This window comes from Mesocricetus auratus, unplaced genomic scaffold (assembly GCF_017639785.1).
Source record: "Mesocricetus auratus isolate SY011 unplaced genomic scaffold, BCM_Maur_2.0 Super-Scaffold_100676, whole genome shotgun sequence".
NCBI classification, from domain to species: domain Eukaryota; kingdom Metazoa; phylum Chordata; class Mammalia; order Rodentia; family Cricetidae; genus Mesocricetus; species Mesocricetus auratus.
In genome coordinates, this window is record NW_024429266.1 from 69,384,801 (window position 1) to 69,402,809 (window position 18,009).

At 51.3% G+C, this 18,009-nt stretch overlaps 1 protein-coding gene across 2 annotated transcripts in view; it reads left to right on the top strand.

Annotated features, from left to right (window-relative positions):
- The window catches only part of Ralb (RAS like proto-oncogene B), a 33,264-nt gene extending 26,786 nt beyond the window's left edge, over window positions 1–6,478 (top strand). For both annotated transcript variants that reach the window (XM_040737781.1, XM_040737782.1), the window contains exons 4-5: window positions 920–1,097; window positions 5,063–6,478. In XM_040737781.1, coding sequence (XP_040593715.1) covers window positions 920–1,097; window positions 5,063–5,182 — 298 coding nt within the window. In that variant the 3' untranslated portion in view covers window positions 5,183–6,478. The remainder of the gene's footprint in view (window positions 1–919; window positions 1,098–5,062) is intronic.
- The last annotated feature ends 11,531 nt before the right edge of the window (window positions 6,479–18,009 follow it).

Sequence of the window (18,009 nt, forward strand, 5' to 3'; positions counted from 1 at the left end):
AGAGGGCATCAGATCCCTAGAACTGGAGTTAGAGTTGTGAGCTGCCACGTGGGTGCTGGGAATCAAACCAGGCTGCCCTTAACCACTGAGCCATCTCTCAGACCCTGGGTTTTTGTTTTTTTTTTTTTTTTAGGCAGCATCTCATGTAGCTCAGGTTAGCCTTAAACTTACTATGTAGCCAAGATGACCCTCAAGTTCTGGTTCCACCGAGTCCTGGGATTACAGGCATGTACCCCCATGCCCCATGCCCCATCTGTAGAGTGCTGGAGGTGGAGTGGGGCTCTGTGCAAGGCAAGCACCCTGCCCTGGGCCACATCTCCAGTACCTTTTAGTTTGTTTCTAATTCCTGGGATTCTCAGAGGGTCCCTTCTCTCCCTCCTCCTCTCCTTCTACACCCTTTCCTTTTCCCCCATAAATTGGGAACCCTGTTGGCATGCAGACTCCTGGCCTCCTGTGTAGACATGTCTTCTGTAGGAGTGTGGGGTAGAGAAATCTGCAGATGGAGAGAGACCAGATGGTCATGGCGGAGGGAAGCTGAGGGCCAGCCTGGGAAAGCCCACGCTAGTGGAGCCCCATTTCGAGATACTCCCCCCAAATGGAGTGCTTTCTCTTGTTCCTTAGCTGAGCTTTCTAGATGTGCTTGTAAACACCGGGGTGCACTGCCAGCTACTCAAAAGCTGAATTCTTATGTTTACGCTAGCTCTAAAACAAGACGAAACGAAGCATCATTATTTGTGTGTTTACACATGTGCACTGGCGCACATACCGTAGTGCCCGCGTAGAGGAAGGAGGGCAATTGGCAGGAGTCATTTGTCACCTCTCACCTTGGGGCTCAGACTCAAGCCCCCAGGCTGCTCGGGGCATCTCCCTGCCTCCTCTTTAGCTTTCTTAACTCACTGTCCTTGGTGCCTCACCCTAGGGAACAGATCCTCCGCGTCAAGGCCGAGGAAGATAAAATCCCACTGTTGGTCGTGGGCAACAAGTCTGACCTGGAGGAGCGGAGGCAGGTGCCTGTGGATGAGGCCCGGGGCAAAGCGGAAGAGTGGGGTGTGCAGTATGTGGAGACATCAGCCAAGACCCGTGCCAACGTGGACAAGGTAGCATGCATGGGTTCTGGAGGGTCCTGGAAAGTGCTTTCGCTGCCTTGAGACACAGCCATCTCTCTTGGTTTTTATTTTAAGTGTGTGTGTGTGTGTGTGTGTGTGTGTGTGTGTGTCTGTGTCTGTGTCTGTGTCTGTGTCTGTGCAAGGATGTGCACATGTGACTTAAGGTGCTTGGTGAGGCCAGAAGAGGTCATAGAATGCCCTGGAATAGAAGTTGCGGGTAGTTGTGAGCTGTCTGGTGTGGGTACTGGGAAGTGAACTCGGGTCCTCTGCAAGAGTGGTGGTGTTCTTAACCACTGAGCCACCTCTCCTGCTGCCCCTGCTGGGGCTACTGCCACCGATCCCCCTCCTTCTCTCTCTCCTCCTCCTCTGCCTCCTCCTCCTCCTCCTCTGTTTTCTTTTTAACAGGGTCTCGTAATTCCTCAGTCTGGCCTCAAGCTTGGTTATGGGAGCCGGAGGCGAGCTTGAGCTTCTGATCCTCCTGCCTCCGTCTCTAAGTGCTGCCACCCTGGGTTCCTGTCACCACAGGGGCTTGTGGCTTTCTGCTTTCTTCTTGACAAAGTCTCACACGCGTAGCTGAAGAGGACCTGGAACTTCCGGCCTCCACCGCCTGCACACGCTCCTTTGCGGGAATGACAGGCCTGGGCCACCACACCCTGTTTATGCTGTGCTTGGGGGTGGAACCCAGGGCGTGATGCAAGCACACGGCCACCCTGTGTTTCCCTTTTACATCAGAGGTCAAGTTGTTACCACACAGCTGAAGGTTGCACCCCACAGCTGAACTTTTCTCTGTTTTCACGTGCTACGGTGTGGACTCTTGCTTGTGAAATCACTGTGGAGCCAGGACAGTCAGAAGGGCCGTGTCCACCCGGCTGTGCATAGCCTCAGGTCCCTGCTCTGTCTCCTCTTCTTCTCAGTTCGCACCAAAGCCCGGGCTGGTGCTGTAAGGGTGTCACTCCCCCTTGTTCTGTGCTGTCCCAGGGAGGGCTGTTTCATCAGCTGGTTCTGGAGGAGTGCTCTCTCTCAGTGGGACACTAGGAGGGTTTGGCATTAAGCAGGGTTCAGTGTTGATGGCCCATGTCTGTGTAGCCCGGGGGACAGCGTCACTTCCTGTTCCCTCATCAGCTGCTTTTCGGTTGTCATAGTTAGCTAATTTATTATTTTTGAAATTACATTTATTTCTCTGTGTGTGTGTGCTTTTTGGGGGGGGTGTGCAACTGTGCACTCACATGCCACAGCACACGTGTGGAGGTCACAGGTCGACCTGCGGGTTCTCTGTTTACATCCTGCGGGTCCCAGGGAATTGAACTGGAGTTGCTAGGCTTGGCAGCCAGTACCTTACCCTCTGAGCCATCTTCCCTGGCCTGCACCCACCCCCCACCCCCAGACTGACCTCCAGCCCTCCACGTAACAAGTACTAGAATTACAGGTGTGGAGCATCACACCTGATTTATGGGGCGTCAGAGTCGAACCTGGGGCTCCAAGTGTTCCAGACAGCACTCTCTGCAGCTACCACACCACACACACGCGTTTTCTCTATATTCTTATCTGAACTTCTGTTACTTCTTGTGATGCTCAGACTTCTGTTCTCCCCCCACCCCCCATCAGTTTCCTAGCTGAGGTCACCTCCATTGTCTCCTGATGAGGAGATGGGCACATGTTTGAGACAATGTAGTCCCAACTGGCCTCTGCCTCCCACACCGTTTATCTTTTAAAACCCAAGCAGGCTGCCTGATCGTGACAGCATAGGCCTTTGATCCCAGCACTCAGAAGGCAGAGGCAGGTGGATCTCTGTGAGTTCAAGACCAGCCTGGTCCACATAAGGAGACCTTGTCTAATCAACAACCACAAAACAAAACAGAAAGACTTTCTCAGCATGAAAACACTGGCGTTGCTTTGGAGGGGATGAGAATCGAGCCTGGGGTCCCTTGTGGTGTTTGTTACCCATCTCCTCCTCCTCCTCCTCTGGACAAGCTTTCCCCTGCCAGGCGAGACCCAGCAGGAACTTCTAACGGGCAGGCCGCGGTCTGCTTCAGTAAACACCTCCCTACAGAAAGGCCCTGGGTAAGCCCAGCGCAGGAACAGAGCAGGCCTTTTCAAATGAGTGCAGCCAGACGCCACCCCTGCCTTTTAGCACAAAAGGTCTGAAACAGAGTCTGTCATTTTGAATCTATGGCTATGGCTAGCAAAAGGGGTGTAGAGGTCAGCTGGACACCCGGGGGTTCCCTTCCCTGTGCCTGTGGTAACCTCCTCTGGAGCGCCACGCCAGAAGATCAGTCTCATTGTCTTTGTTTCTAAAGCAGTCATTCACGTAGCCCAGGATGGCCTCCGGTTTATTATTTAGTCAGGGATGACCTTGAATTTTGAACTGTTCCAGATCCGTGGCATCACACATGACTTGTCTTTCTTTTTTTCTTGTTTGTTTTCTCTTTATTTAAAAACAAGAACAAAAAACCGACAGGGTTTCATCTACCCTAGGCTAGCCTCCAGCTCAATATGTAGCTGAGAAGGACTTGAGCTTGCGGTCTCTGGCCCCTGAGTGCTCGGATTACAGGTGTGCACCGCCTGGTTTGTGCGATGCTGGGGATGGTTCCCAGGGTCTTGTACATGCCAGGCGGGTGCCGCACCGGCTGAGCCACATCCCAGCCCTCAGGCTTGCCTTTCACCTTGGTCTGTGTCTGAGAACTACATCTTGGAGCTGGCGGAGATAAAGCCTGTGTTCCTTGTCACTCGTCCAGTTTCTGTGGGGAATCTCTAGTGTGTCTGCAGGGGGCTTATTTTGTCTGCTAGAGAGTAATCAGTCCTTTGGTGATTGCTGCTAGCGGAGGGCAAAACCCAAACCTCATTGACGAACGATAACGCCTGTCCAGATAGCACACAGCAGCTCATCTTTCTTGATAAAATTCCTCTTGGCAATGGAGCGGGGCTGGGGGTGAAGGGGTGGGGTGGGGGTGGGGAGGTGTGGGGCTGAGTGCAGCTCTCCACTGACTGCAGGAACCTGCCTTCCTACTCCCCATTCCTTGCCTTCCCAGATTTGCTACTGGTGGCTTTTTAAGTAAGGTTTGGGGAGGGGGCTATTATTTACAATGGCACTCTAGCCCTCGTAGTCAAACATGGCGTGGTGATGTGGAACAAAGCAAAGATTCACCCTTGTGTGTGTGTGTGTGTGTGTGTGTGTGCGTGTCTGTGTGTGTGTGTGTGCATGTGTGTGTGTGCATGTGTATGTGCATGCGTGTACTCGTTCATACCATCACATATGTGTGGAGTCTGAGGACACATGTGGGAGCCGGTTCCTTCCCTTACCATGTGTGTCTCAGCTCTTGAACTGAGACCGTCAGGTTTGGTGACAAGGGACTCTACCCGATGAGCCATCTCGCCTGCCTGTGAGCTCTTTGGAAATGGGAAGTGTAGACTCACAGGTGCCCGCTGACCTCCACATGTTTGAGTTTCACACACCATTCTAGAACTGTGCTCTGCAAAAGCTCATTTTAACCTTCCGTCGTTAAGATCTGACGGGCAGTGACAGGCTCACCCTGTCCGTGTTGACAGCCGTGTGGAATGGCAGAGCTGCTAACTTGGGAGGAGGGCCGTTTCACTAAAGTGGACTCCTATTGCTGTAGCTGCCTTGTTTATCTATTTGTTTATTGTTGACACCTTGTTTTCAATGGGCCGGGCTCATAAAAGTAAGCAGGGGGCTGGGGATAGACTCTATCGCCCTGGAGTTCCATCGACAGTGCCACGCCCAGGGAGGACCAGGAGCTCCTGGCCACACACCATCAATTGGAGGCCAGCTTGGGGCTACAGGAGCCCCTGCTTCGAATGCATGAATGAATGAATAAATGAATGAACGAACGTACATTTGGGCATTATGCCATAAAATCTAAGTGCGTTTCCTGCCAGTTGAGCTGCTTGTCAGTGACTCCCTCTGTGTCCCTTTCTCCCTTCCTCCCCACGGCCAGGTGTTCTTTGACCTGATGAGAGAAATCCGAGCAAAGAAGATGTCGGAAAACAAGGACAGGAACGGCAGGAAGAGCAGCAAGAGCAAGAAGAGCTTCAAGGAGCGGTGCTGCCTGCTGTGAGCTGGGCAACCAGAACACAGAGAGGGCCGAGCTGCAGACCGTGAGGCCAGAGGCGGCCTCCAGCCTGGCTTCGCTCTCCACAGCCACATTCACCGTCACTTCTTTAAATGGGACGATGCCTGTGTGCCGGTGCCTGGCAGAAGGAGGACACCTTCGCGCAGTAGATGTGTTAACTTCCGGCAGGAGCTCTGAGACTCTGCCCCCCCTCCCGCCCTCCCTGAATCCTGACAGCCTCCAGCTCTAGGGACCTAGTGCTGCAGATCCCAGACAACTGAGTTGGGATGACAAGAAAAGTATTGTCACAGCGTCTTACTCTCCCTAGTTTTAGACATCACCATCTTTTGTCTGAAAATTTAAATGCCTCGTCTTAGCTGGGCACGGTGGTGCACGCCTATAGCCCCAGCACTTTGGAGAGTAGGCAGGGAGGGTAGCTCCAGTTCCAGGCCAGCCTGGGCTACCCAACAAGACCCTGTCTCTAAAAGAAAAAAAAATTAATGTCTTATTTTCTTAGGTTTTAGAAAAGGGTCTCTGGTAAGACCCCTTGTCAGTTCTTACCGGTTTAGAAGTACATGGAGAAATCTAAGCCCTGGTAACAGTGAAAACCGGGGAGTAGAAGCCGAACTAGAAGGGTGGACCTCGCTTGGGCCAGACATGAACAAGCTCCCTGGCGTTTGAAGTGAAAGTGGGGTGTTGTTCTCTTCTGTTTAAATGCCAGCCAGGTGCTGGCTGTGGGCTTCCTCTCCCCAGCACCCTACTTGGTGAGGGATCTTTCTTTGGGGGAGATGCAGGCCTGTGGGCTTGCTTTTTCTGGCTGGGCCATTTTCGTATCACTCCATGCCCGACAGTCCTATTCTCTTAACTCTTTTTCTTTCTTCTGAGAGATGTGACCAGCTCGAATTATGTCCCAGAACGTAAAGCCGGTAGCAGCACCGGCCGGTCTGCTTCCTCTCCAGACACCCGGTAACTCCCAATTTACAAGTGGAACGGCCATCACCTGTCCCTCCCTAGCAGCCGGCTGGTTCTGGTGGCACTGAGATAAGCCCACTCTTTCGTCACGGGGAAGGGGACACTGGCACCGCAGGCTGCCACTGAGCACACACATTCCTCCCATTTTTCAGAAGTGAATGTTTCATGTTCAGGTGCCGAATGTGAATCTGGGTGGGGAGAGCAGGAGCCCTTCGCATGGACGGTTTTGCAGAGGTTGGGAGAATGAGATCCGATGCCTGGAAACTGATCTTGTATCACTTCCAAAGAATCATGGGCTTTTTTGAATAATAAAAAAAAAAGCAAAATACACTTTTCAGGATTTTGCCCTTTTGCCTGCGTGCCGCCACACGGAATGCTTTCATGGGAAGAAATTAGCAGGTAGTCGCTATTTTTAGCAGATATGCCTCGGTGTCAGACAAACTTCAGTGAATCCCATGGGCTGGGAAACACAACTATAAATATATGCAATAATTGTAACTTCATCTCTCCTTTGGGAGGCATCTCCATCCTCCATAAAATATAAAACCTTGAAGATAATTACACTCGAGTGCTAACAGGAAGCCCTGTCTGTTAAAGATTTTGCTGACATAAAAGCATGCACATGAGGCTGGAGAGATAGCTCAGCAGTTAAGAATACCCGCTGCTCTTCCAGCGGACCCGGGTTCAATTCCCAGCACCCACATGTCAGCTCACAACTATAACTCCAGTTCAGGAGATCTGACACAGACAAACATGCAGGCAAAACGCCAATGCATATAAAATAAGAATAAATAGGTAATTTTAAAAAAATTAAGAGCACATGCTACAAAATCACGAGGACCTGGGTTTGAATCCCCACACAGATATAAAAAGCCAGGTGTGGCTGTGTGCAGGTCTGTAACCATAGTGCCAGGGGGTAGAGACAGGAGGCTCGCTGAGCCTTGCTGGTGGTTGCTAGCCAATCCCCTGTCTCAAAGGAATGAGGTGGGGGTGGTGGAGCAGGATACCCTACTTCTTCCTCTGGTCTCTGGTCTTGTAAACATAGTCACACACATACACACACACACACACACACACACACACACACACACACACACAGCATCAAAGGCAAACACTGCCTATTAAATGAATCCATGTTGATTTCACTGACAGAAATGTACTTACTAAGCTAGATGAATTGTGGTGTGTAAATTCACTTCATTTGTGTGTATAGGTGTGCATGATAGGTGTGTGTGGGCACAAGTGCCACCATGTACATGTGGAGGTCAAAGGACAGGCACTTTGTAGAGTTGGTTCTCTCCTTCCACCTTTATATGGGTTCCAGGAATCAAACTTGGGCCATCGGGCTTGTTTGTCAAGCACTTTTACATACTGAACCATCTCATTGGCCAAAAGCAAATTGAATTCAGGGAGCAAGATGGCTTCACTGAGTAGAGGAGTTTGCCACCAAACCCGGCAGCCTGAGCTCAGTCTCTGCCGTCTACATGCATGAAGGACAGAACTGATTCCTGCATGTTGCCCTCTGACCCTCTACACAGGTGCTGTGGCATACATGTGCTCACACATAGATACCCACACTAAATAAGTAAAAATACATACAAGTAAATACAATTAAAAAGAATAAATGTTAAGTGAAATGACGATCATTTAAAGACACAGTTCTTGTGCTGGTAGAGGAGCTGTTCTGGAGTAAAGCAACATAGCCACTTAGCGGCTAGCATCTATGTAACACTTGCCACACAAGCCCGGTGCCCTCAGTTCTGTCCCTGGGACCCATGTGGAAGAGAACAGATTTCTGAAGTCGTTCTCTGCTATAGTCATGTGTACACACACTAGTAAGTTTTAAAGTTTACTTTGTGTGTGTATAGGGGTTATATGCACATAGGTAAAGAAAATAGTATCCCTTCTCCCTGTTTGTTTCCTGAGAGTAGACACAATTGCTTCCTAGGACACAGGAAGAGGGCCTCATGCTCCAGAGAGACTGACAGTGCCCCTTTTGGTGCAAGCCCACCTCTGCCAGCAGCTTCTTGCCAGCCTGACCCTTCGCCAGCCTCCAGTCCCGGCCCCATGCATGTGCACGGGTATCGTCCTGCACCTGGGGGCCACAGGTGGAAGGTGGCTGTCTTCCTCCACCTCGTTTTATTTTTAATGTTTTAAAGCTACATTGACTTATTTACTGGGGGAGAGGTATGTGCTATGGCATGCCTTTGGAGGACCAGAAGACAGCTTGCAGAGCTGGTTCTCTCCTCCAACCATATGGGCTCCAACTCAGGTCATCTGGCTTGGTGGCAAGCACCTTTTCCCCTAAGCATCCTTTCCCCTTTTTCTATGAATGGTGTTTTTCCTGTTTGTCTGTCTGTGCACCACCTGGATGCAATGCCGGCAGACGCCAGAAGGGGGCTTCGGATGCCCTGGAGCTGGAGTTAAGGTTGTGAACCTACATGGGGGTGCAGGGAATTAACTGAGTCTTCGGGAAGAGCAGCCCGTTTTAGCCACACTTCTGGGGTGGGGACTTCCACCGGGCCTCATTTATACATAAACTGATGACAGGATCACTCCATGGTGTGGTTAAGGGGAAGGTTTTATTGTAGACATGAGATTGAACAGGCTGTCAGGGGCCTGCAAGTGGCTCTGAGCCATCGAGATGGCTCTCCCTCCCTCCCTCCTTCCCTTCCTCCCTCCGTCCCTCCGTCCCTCCCTCCCTCCCTCTATCCCTTTCGTTCCTTCTTTCTTTCCTGTTTAATAGAAGTTCTTTATCTTCCAGAGTGACTAATTTACTGTGGCTGACAGCTTTAAAAAGTGGTATTTCTTTTTTGTTTAAGTGTGTGTGTGTGTGTGTGTGCGCGCGCCCGCGTGTGTGTGTGTATGCAGGCACTAGTGTAAGACAGCGGGCGTCCTGCTCTGTCATTCTCTCCTCACTCTTATGAGATCTCTCTCTGAACTCGGAGCTGCGCTAGCATCCAGCAAACCCAGTCATTCTCCTGTCCCCACCGTCACAGCACCGGGACTCCAGGCTCCTGGGTGGCCCCACTGAGGGTTTGTGTCAGTGCTGGGGACCCAAGCTCAGCTGGGGAGGTCTAGTCCCTGCCCAGCAAGGGCTTTCACCCAGCAAGCCAACATCTCTGGAGCCCAAAGGTGAAGCTTCAAGTGCTGTCTTGAAATACATAGAAAGTGTACTTGTTTCATCACAAGAACACGCCAGCCAGCAGAGGGCTGTGTGTGCAAGGTTTGGAAGCACAAGCAGCAGAGAGCCCACATGAGATGCAGAAAGAGCGCTTGTCTTCACGTGAAAGTTGCCCGTCACGAGAACCTGGAGACATCATGTGTTGCCTCCAGCTGTGGCCCGCAGACCTGCTGGCTAGGTAGGTTCCTAAGGACTTTGGAGGTGTGGAATTCAGAGGGCAGACGAGTCGGAGCATCTTCCCCAGGCTCCGTATTTGGTGGGACTGGGATCCTAACTCGGGCTGCACCTGCAGCAGATGACAGAGCCCGGCTGCAGCAAAGCAGGCGCTTACTGGAGCAGGATGCTCTATGCCCGGGAAGAGGGCCTTCCGTGTTTTCAGAGCCCTGGTCTTACAGCTCTAACAGGCAGTCGCAGGAGTGGCGCTTATGTCTGAAGGCCACTAGGAACTTAACCCTTCGATAATGCAATGAGAAAGCGAGTCTGGTAAGTCTATGTAGAAGTGGAATTACTCCCCACCTCCCTTTGTGAGACAAGGTTTCATGTAGCCCAGGTTGACCTAAGAATTCCATGAGTAGCCGAGGCTGGCCTGACTCTTTTGCTCCTTCCACCTGGCTTGTGTGGTGCTGGGATGGGACCCAGGGCTCATGGGATGGGACCTATGCATGCGTGGTAAGCACTCCTCCAAGGAAGCAAGCCCAACCTCTGTGTTTCCATCTCTGCTGTACCTCAGAAAAATGAGCGGTCAACACAATACACAGAGGAACAAGGCAGTGAAAACCGGGACAGGGTCCTCGGAGGCTCCTGTCTAGAGAGGAGACTTGCTGGTATGTCACGTTCTTGCATGGCCTTTGTCCAACACCAGCCTGGATTTTTTTCTTCAAAATCATCTCTTACTGAAAAGCAATAGTGTGTGTGTGTGTGTGTGTGTATGTGTGTGTGTGTGTGTGTGTGTGTGTGTGTGTGCCAGAAGGTAAGAGGGAATATAAAAGTAATTTAAAGATACACTGACTGTTAGTATTCAGGCACCTGCACCGGGCCTGTCCTTGGGGTTCTGACAGGATACGCCCTCAGCTGCAGCCACTAAGAGCACCCACCACCTGTGCATGTTTATTCCCTTTTTAAACGTGCCCCGCCCACCTCCTCTCTATCTCTCTCCCTCCCCCCTCTCTCTCCCTTCCCCCTCTCTCTTTCCCTCTTCTCTTTTGCTCCTGTCCCTAGAGGCTAGTCTTCCCCCTCCCCTCCCCCTTTCCCCTTCACTTCCCCCATAAAAACCCTCTCCACCCAAGCTCTGTCACATGGCCTCTTTCTCTCGAGCCACTGCTCTTGCTGCCAGGCCCAGCAACCTGAGTTCCCTCCCTGGGACCTGTAAGACAGAAAGAGAGAACTTACTCCTGAACCCTGGTCCCTGTCCTGCACACACAGTGTGTGTGATGGTGTGTGTGTGTGTGATGGTGTGTGTGTGAGATGGTGTATGTGTGAGATGGTGTGTGTGTATGATGGTGTGTGTATGTGTGTGATGGTGTGTGTGTGTGATGGTGTGTGTGTGATGGTGTGTGTGTGATTGTGTGTGTGTGATTGTGTGTGTGTGATGGTGTGTGTGTATGATGGTGTGTGTGTGTGATGGTATGTGTGATGTTGTGTGTGTGTGTATGATGGTGTGTATGTGAGATGGTGTGTGTGTGTATGATGGTGTGTGTATGTGTGCGTGATGCTGTGTGTGTGTGATAGTGTGTATGTGATGGTGTGTGTGTGATAGTGTGTGTATGATGGTGTGTATGTGATGGTGTGTGTGTGGTGTGTGTGTGGTGTGTGGTGTGTGGTGTGTGTGATGGTGTGTTTGTGTGTGTGTGATGGTGGTGTGTGTGTGTGTGTGTGTGTGTGAGATGGTGTGTGTGTTGCACCCGATGATGCCATCTGTGGAGGAGGAGGGGAGGAAGAGGCAGGAAGCTATCCTCTGACCTCCTGGGCTGCCCGCCCCAGGCTCATGGGGAGCAAAGGGAAGGGAAGAAGGCCCCAGCATGGACACAGCAGGGTTCTATTGCTTTGCTTCAGCTCGTTTCTGTTGTTTTGGTTTTTTGTTTTTCACATTTTCTTTCTTTGCTTCCTGGGGTGACATCTGCCTGTCTCAGGCCACATGTGGAGGTCAGAAGACTACTGGTTCTCTCCTTCCACCGTGTGGGTCATGGAGAGCAAACTCGGGTCGTTAGCCATCCATGGTCCATAGCCCCTTTTAAATATCACATCTTCTCTAGGATTTGAAATTTACTTGTTTTGTAAGCTTCTATTTCCGAATGGCTTTTCAGAAGCTTGTTCTATGCAGACTGAAACAAGGCTCAGTTAGTAGGGTCTCCCCTAACATGGGCTCCGTTCCCAGCATGGCATAAATGGGCATGGCGATACATGCCTGTAATCCAAGTGCTGAAGAGATGGAGGCAGGAAGTCAATGTGAGGCCAGCCGAGGACACGTGAGACTGACTCAAAGCAAAGAAGGACGGAAGGAGGGAGGCAGGAAGGGAAGGAGGGAGGAAGTCTATTTTGTAGGAAGAGATTCCAACACACCAGTTACGCCCTAAACCTGGCTAAATTGCAGCCATGGTTCTGTAACTAAATCTGAATGTGAACTCCTGACTCTACACTTGGTGTGGAATCTGCAGACTTTCCCGTGTCTTTGTCGTGTTGGTAATATCCTTGTCTTACTAAACAGTTTCAACTGATCTCTAGGGCTGTGGCGTAAAACACTAGCTTAGCATGAGGAAGGCCAAGTACAATCTCTATCTCCCTCGTGCATGTCTGTATTCCTAGTACTCAGGAGGTAGACACAGGAGGATCAGAAGTTCTAGGTCTCCTTCTGCTGCTTATTGACTTCAAGGCCAGCCTGGGTGACCAGAGAACCTTTCTAAACACACACACACACACACACACACACACGCACACACACACACACACACACACACACACACACACACACTCTACAAGTTTCTCTATCCAGTCCAGTGGTACCAGGAAATCATTGGTACCACAGCCAGACCCAGAGCCCTGGTCAACACTAGCTTGAGTGTCCTTTCGGTTGGTGCTGTATTACTCTGATACTGCTCAAAGTACTGGCTTTTTTTTTTTTAAAGTAAGGAAGACATGTACTCACAAAACACTTCAGGTTAGATTGTACCATTCAGAACCTCAATGTGCTTATAGGATAGGCTCTGTTTGCTTGCTTGAGGCACGGGGCTGCCACGCTATGCAAACATTCCAACACTGAGTTACAGCTCCAAGCAGGAGTCCAACATTCTTTTTTTTTTTTTTTTTTTTTTGGATGGGGAGTTTGAGACATGGTTTCTCTGTGGCTTGGGAGGCTATCCTGGAACTAGCTCTTGTAGACCAGGCTGGTTTCGAACTCACAGAGATCTGCCTGCTTCTGCCTCCCAAGTGCTGGGGTTAAAGGCATGCGCCATCACCACCTGGCTGCCTATCACTCTTAATTCGCATTTTTCTGAGCTTCTTTAAACAAGACACATGACTGTTTCTATGCTAAAAACAAACCCCTTTTTAACATTCTCAGAGGGCTGAGTGCTTGTCTGGCAAACGGGGCACAGAACAGCAACTCAGCACAGGGAATGTTCAAGATCATCCTCAGCTGGGTAGCCAGTTTGAGGCTAGCCTGAGCTACATGAGACTCTGGTTTGTTCTCCCTCTCCCTCTCCCTTCCCTCTGTCTGTGTCTCTCTACCCACACACATCTCTAATTCTTTATGTGAGTCCAGCTAGTGTAGCCCTTTCTGCTTTGGGGTTTCTGTTGCTTTGAAGAGACACCAGGACCACAGCAACTGTCATAAAGGGAAACATTTGATTGGGGCTACAGTCCAGAGGTTTAGTTAATTGTCTCCATGGTGGCATGCCCGCAGACATGGTGCTGAGTTCTACATCTGGATCCACAGGAAGCAGGAAGAGACTGATCCACTAGCCCTGGCTTGAGCGTCTGAGACCTTAAAGCCCACCGGCTAGTGACACACCTCCTCCAACAAAGCCACGCCCACTCCAAGGCCACACCTCCTAACAGCGCTGCTTCCTGTGGGCCTATGGAGACTGGTTTTTTTTTATCCAAACCACCACACGTTCACTATGTAGTCTAGACTTCTTAGTCGGTACTCCTGCCCCAGACTCCCCTGTTCTAGGATTAGGACGTGAACTACCACACCCAGACCCTCTTCACTTACTAGTTTTTGATACTATCTTGTGTAACTTGCTACCATTCCTGGTTTATGTGGTGTTGGGGGTAGAACTCAGTACTTCATGCATACTAGACAAGCACTCTACCAACTGAGCCACATTCCCAATTCGTCTTTATTTGGACAGGGTGTTTCACGTACACACACACACACACACACACACACACACACACACACACACACACACAACCATTTCTTTGCCACACCAGGCTCATCCTTCGCTATTTGCAAACAACTAGCGCCACCTAGTGGCTGTAGGAGGGTCAGCTTTCCTGGGAGAGCTCATCAGGTTGTTGGTCCCTTGCCCCTGCTTAGTGAGGGTAGCTTTGGTAACTCCCTGAGCAGAGCTCCTGCCTGAATCACTCCCTTGAAAAAGGTCCAAACATAGTTGTTGGGTTTAATGACCTGAGTTATTATGGGCTTTGGGTTTTGTGTGTGTGCCAAGCCAAAGCATGAACAATACACAAACTCTTAAGGAAAAACACTATGGCAGAGACGGGCAGACAACATAAGCCCACTGTCTGTGAGGGCTGGTGGTTTCACTCGCATTTTTATTGCATTAATCAATTTGTATTGCAGAACATAGGAAGCCTGTTCCCACAGTGAGTTTTGTTTACTGAGAGAGATTGGGAAAGTAACAGGGGAGCCCGAGGTCCTCCCTGCTATCCAGGCAGGCTCCTTTCCCCACGGGTGCAAACCAGCAGCCCACAGAAAAGTCTCGGTAAGCCGTCCTAGTCACATTCCCCACCCCCACCCCTCACCCCCCACTCCCCACCCCAGAGAGCACCCAGACCTTGGTTTTGAAGACACATTCCCTCGGGGGCATCAGTCCCTGCAGTAGCTGCTCTGTCATTTTGGCTACCATCACAGGAGATAGCCTTTGCTTCAAGGACTGCTCTCTTTTAGCCCAAACAAGCTGACTGCAGAGGCCAGGGGCCAGCCAGTCCCGTGGACTTGGTGCTCCCACAGGCCTGGGCTGAATGTTGACCGTGACCACGGGGCACTTTGAGCAAGTTCTACTTGGGTGGGTGGCAGGTCACGACAAACTATCTTGCCTCAGGCATGTCTTATTCTTTTGCAACACCCGAGCCCCGCGTGTGTGATTTAGAGCTGTAGTGACTGTCCCACAGAGGCTGGGGGAAGGGGGGGTGTAAGCCCTGGGAAACAGGCTCACCTTGAAGCCCTGCAACTCAGCCTTGCCTGCCTTCGGAGGTTCAGGGCATAGCTGGCAGGGGGAAGCGGCTTGCGTGTGATGGGATTGTAACCATATGTTGCTTTCAGTTTCAAAGCAGACTTTTAATAGCAGTTTCGTGTTACCTAGCTAAAAGTAGCTGTGCGCTTCTTGCGGCGCGTTCACACCTCTTCTCCCTTGTCCTGGATCATTTGTTCTATGCTCTCTAAATTACCCATCTTCCTTGAGTTTAAGCATTAAAAAAAAAAACAACCCTCTCTTAGATTCTGCCGTTCACCGGCACAGGTGCTATGTCAGCGGATTGCTCCCTCCACCCGGGTTCCTCCCCAGCCCGCCATCTTTCCCCACCTGTAAGCAGCCAGTGGTTCCCTGGCCGGGCTCCAAAGCACTTTCTTTTATCCCTTGATTGGGGTTTTATTTTAAAGAAGAAAGCCAAGCACATTTTTAACAGCCACAGCCAGATGGGGCTGAGCTCTTCGGAGGCAGCACAGAGGCAATAAAAACCCTGAGAGTCGGTGCGGCTAACCTAATGAGAGAAGCTGGGGCTCCCTGCCAGCTCCCAGTCCTGCGAATACCTGCACTGTGGAGGAGGCGCGTGACCTACGGCAGTGTTTTCCTAGCCTTCTCCATCTTTGCTGGCTGGTTTGTGCTGGGCCTTCCTAGCCCCAGGCTTCTCCACCTCTGTCTGTGCTCCCAGGTGACTTGTAGTACTGCTGCTGTCTGTCCCTGGGAGTCCTGTTTTGTTCTGTTCGTTTCGTCTTAATTGCATTGTAGTGGTGTATTTGTGTGTGCATCTAGACATGTCACAGAATGCACCTGGGAGTCAGAGGGCAACTTCCGGGAGTCAGGTCTCTTCTACCTGAGGATCAAACTCGGGGCACCAGCCTTGGTGGCAAGTGTCTTTACCAGTGTGCCATCTTGCAGACCCCTTTGAGCTGCCCACTTGGCCCCACAGAGAGTGTGTGAACAACACCTCCCCCCCCCCATACTTCTGCAGTGGACTCTCATGGGCTGGATGAGGTGTCCTCCCACTGTTGGCGAGGCTGGTCTTCCAGAGAAGATGCCACAGGGTCCACACTCTTCCCTTGGCCTGGCCCCTGGTGCCTTGGCCTGGCCCCTGGTGCCTTGGCCTGGCCCCTGGTGCCTTGGCCTGGCCCCTGGTGCCTTGGCCTGGCCCCTGGTGCCTTGGCCTGGCCCCTGGTGCCTTGGCCTGGCTCCTGGTGACTTGGCCTGGCCCCTGGTGACTTGGCCGGGCCCCTGGTGACTTGGCCTGGCCCCTGGTGACTTGGCGCCACCAACATGTGTCTTTCTTGTCCACTCTCAAGTATGTTCTATCTCTGTGGCCCCCGCTGGACACCCAGCTTCCAGATTTCCATACAACGAGGCTGGCACTGCCAAGGGCACGGGCCAGGGGTCGACTCTAAGGGGTCAGTAAGGGATCCTGGCTTACCTCTGTTTGGGTTTCCCTGGGAAAAGGCACACAGTTTTGACCAAAGGCACACACCACCCAGCTGTGGGCTCTGTCCTGCCTGCATCCTGTTACAGACACAGAGAGTGACACTGTGGATGGCAGCCTGGGGACCAGGGAGCATCCCCTCTACAGAAGCAGCCAGGAACTTGACTGACCCAATACCAGTTGGTTCCAGAGGGCTATGGTGGTCACAGGGCTCTGCAAGCCACTGGCTTGGTATTGGCACCTTCCTAGTTGTTTTGCAGAGAGTATGACTAAGGTTGGCTCAGGGGATGGGGAAATGGCTCAGTCAAGTAAAGCATTTGCCTTACAAGCACAAGGATCTGCGGTCAATCCATAGAACCCAGGCAGGAGAGCCAGGATTGGTGGCATGTGCTTGTTATCCTAGCGCTTCGAGGCAAGGCGCAGCTGCTTGGGGCATCGCACTGGCAAAGTAGCCCAGTCAGCTTGGTAAGTTCAGGCCAGTGAGAGACCCCATCTCCAGAGAGAGGACATGCATGCATGCATACATACATACACACACACACACACACACACACACACACACACATACATACACGGGAGTCAGAATACAGGCAGGGAGACGGCTCACGGATAAAGTGACTGTACTGCAAGCATTGTGCTCACCTGCAGAATGATGTAGAAAGATGCAGGAAGACCCCTGGAAGGGGGCTGGTTAGCCTGGTCTGTGCAGCAGAGAATATGAAATCCTGTCTCTAACTGGGCATGGTACACGGCTTTAATCCAGCACTCAGGAGGTGGGGCAGACCCATCTCTGTGAGTGAGTTCCAGGACAGGCAGGACTGCATTTAAAAACCCTGTCTTGGAGAAGAAAACAAAACACACACATGTACCTCCTACGGTATATACAGACACCTCTCTCTCATTCTCTCTCTCTCATTCTCTCTCTCATTCTCTCTCTCTCTCTCTCTCTGCTCTACTCTTCCTACCCTACTCCCTTCACATTCATTCAACACTTGTTTTTTCTAGAGACTTCTTTTTTTTTTTTTTTTTTTTTTACGAGACAAGGTTTCTCTGTATTGTTTTGGAGGCTGTCGGCCCAGCCCGGCCTCGAACTCGCAGAGATCCACCTGCCTCTGCCTCCCGAGTGCTGGGATTAAAGGCGTGCGCCACCACCGCCCAGCTAGAGACATCTTTTTTAAATGAACTCTTTTCACTTATTTTACATCCCTATCCCAGTTTCCCCTCCCTCCTCTCTTCTGGTCCCGCCCCCACCTCTCCCTTCCTTCCCTTAGAGACCTCTTGAACAATGCCTGTTGAGTATCCTGCATCCTTCTTCTATTAAGAGATGCGGGAGTCGGGTGTCCTGGAGCGTAGCTGTGACCCTAGCACTACGGAGCAGAGGAGGAGGATGATAAATTTAGGGTCATCCTCAGCTATGCCTTGAGTTCAAGGCCAGCTTAAGCTGTTTGAGATGCAGTAGCAAACATAACAAACAGTGAGGCTGGTCTGTAGTTCCCGTTTCTTCCTGTGCTGCGATGACCCTCTACCTATCACCCCAGCCAGACAACCTGGTAGGTGACCACCGAGGGAAACGGCCGGTCCTTTCCCATCACTGAAATATCTGCCCCATGTACCTAACAAGGGAGATGGCAATGGTTCTCCTGCTTCCTTGTGGGGTTAAAGCTGATCTGTGGTGACCCTTGTTAGGGTGGATAACACTCTGCCACAGAAGATGCGAGACCAGCTCCTAAGAACCCATTCAGAGCTCTTCAAGGGAGCAACCCACCCAGCCCCATTGAGTTCTTGTGTTCTTTGTGCTAGGGGTGGA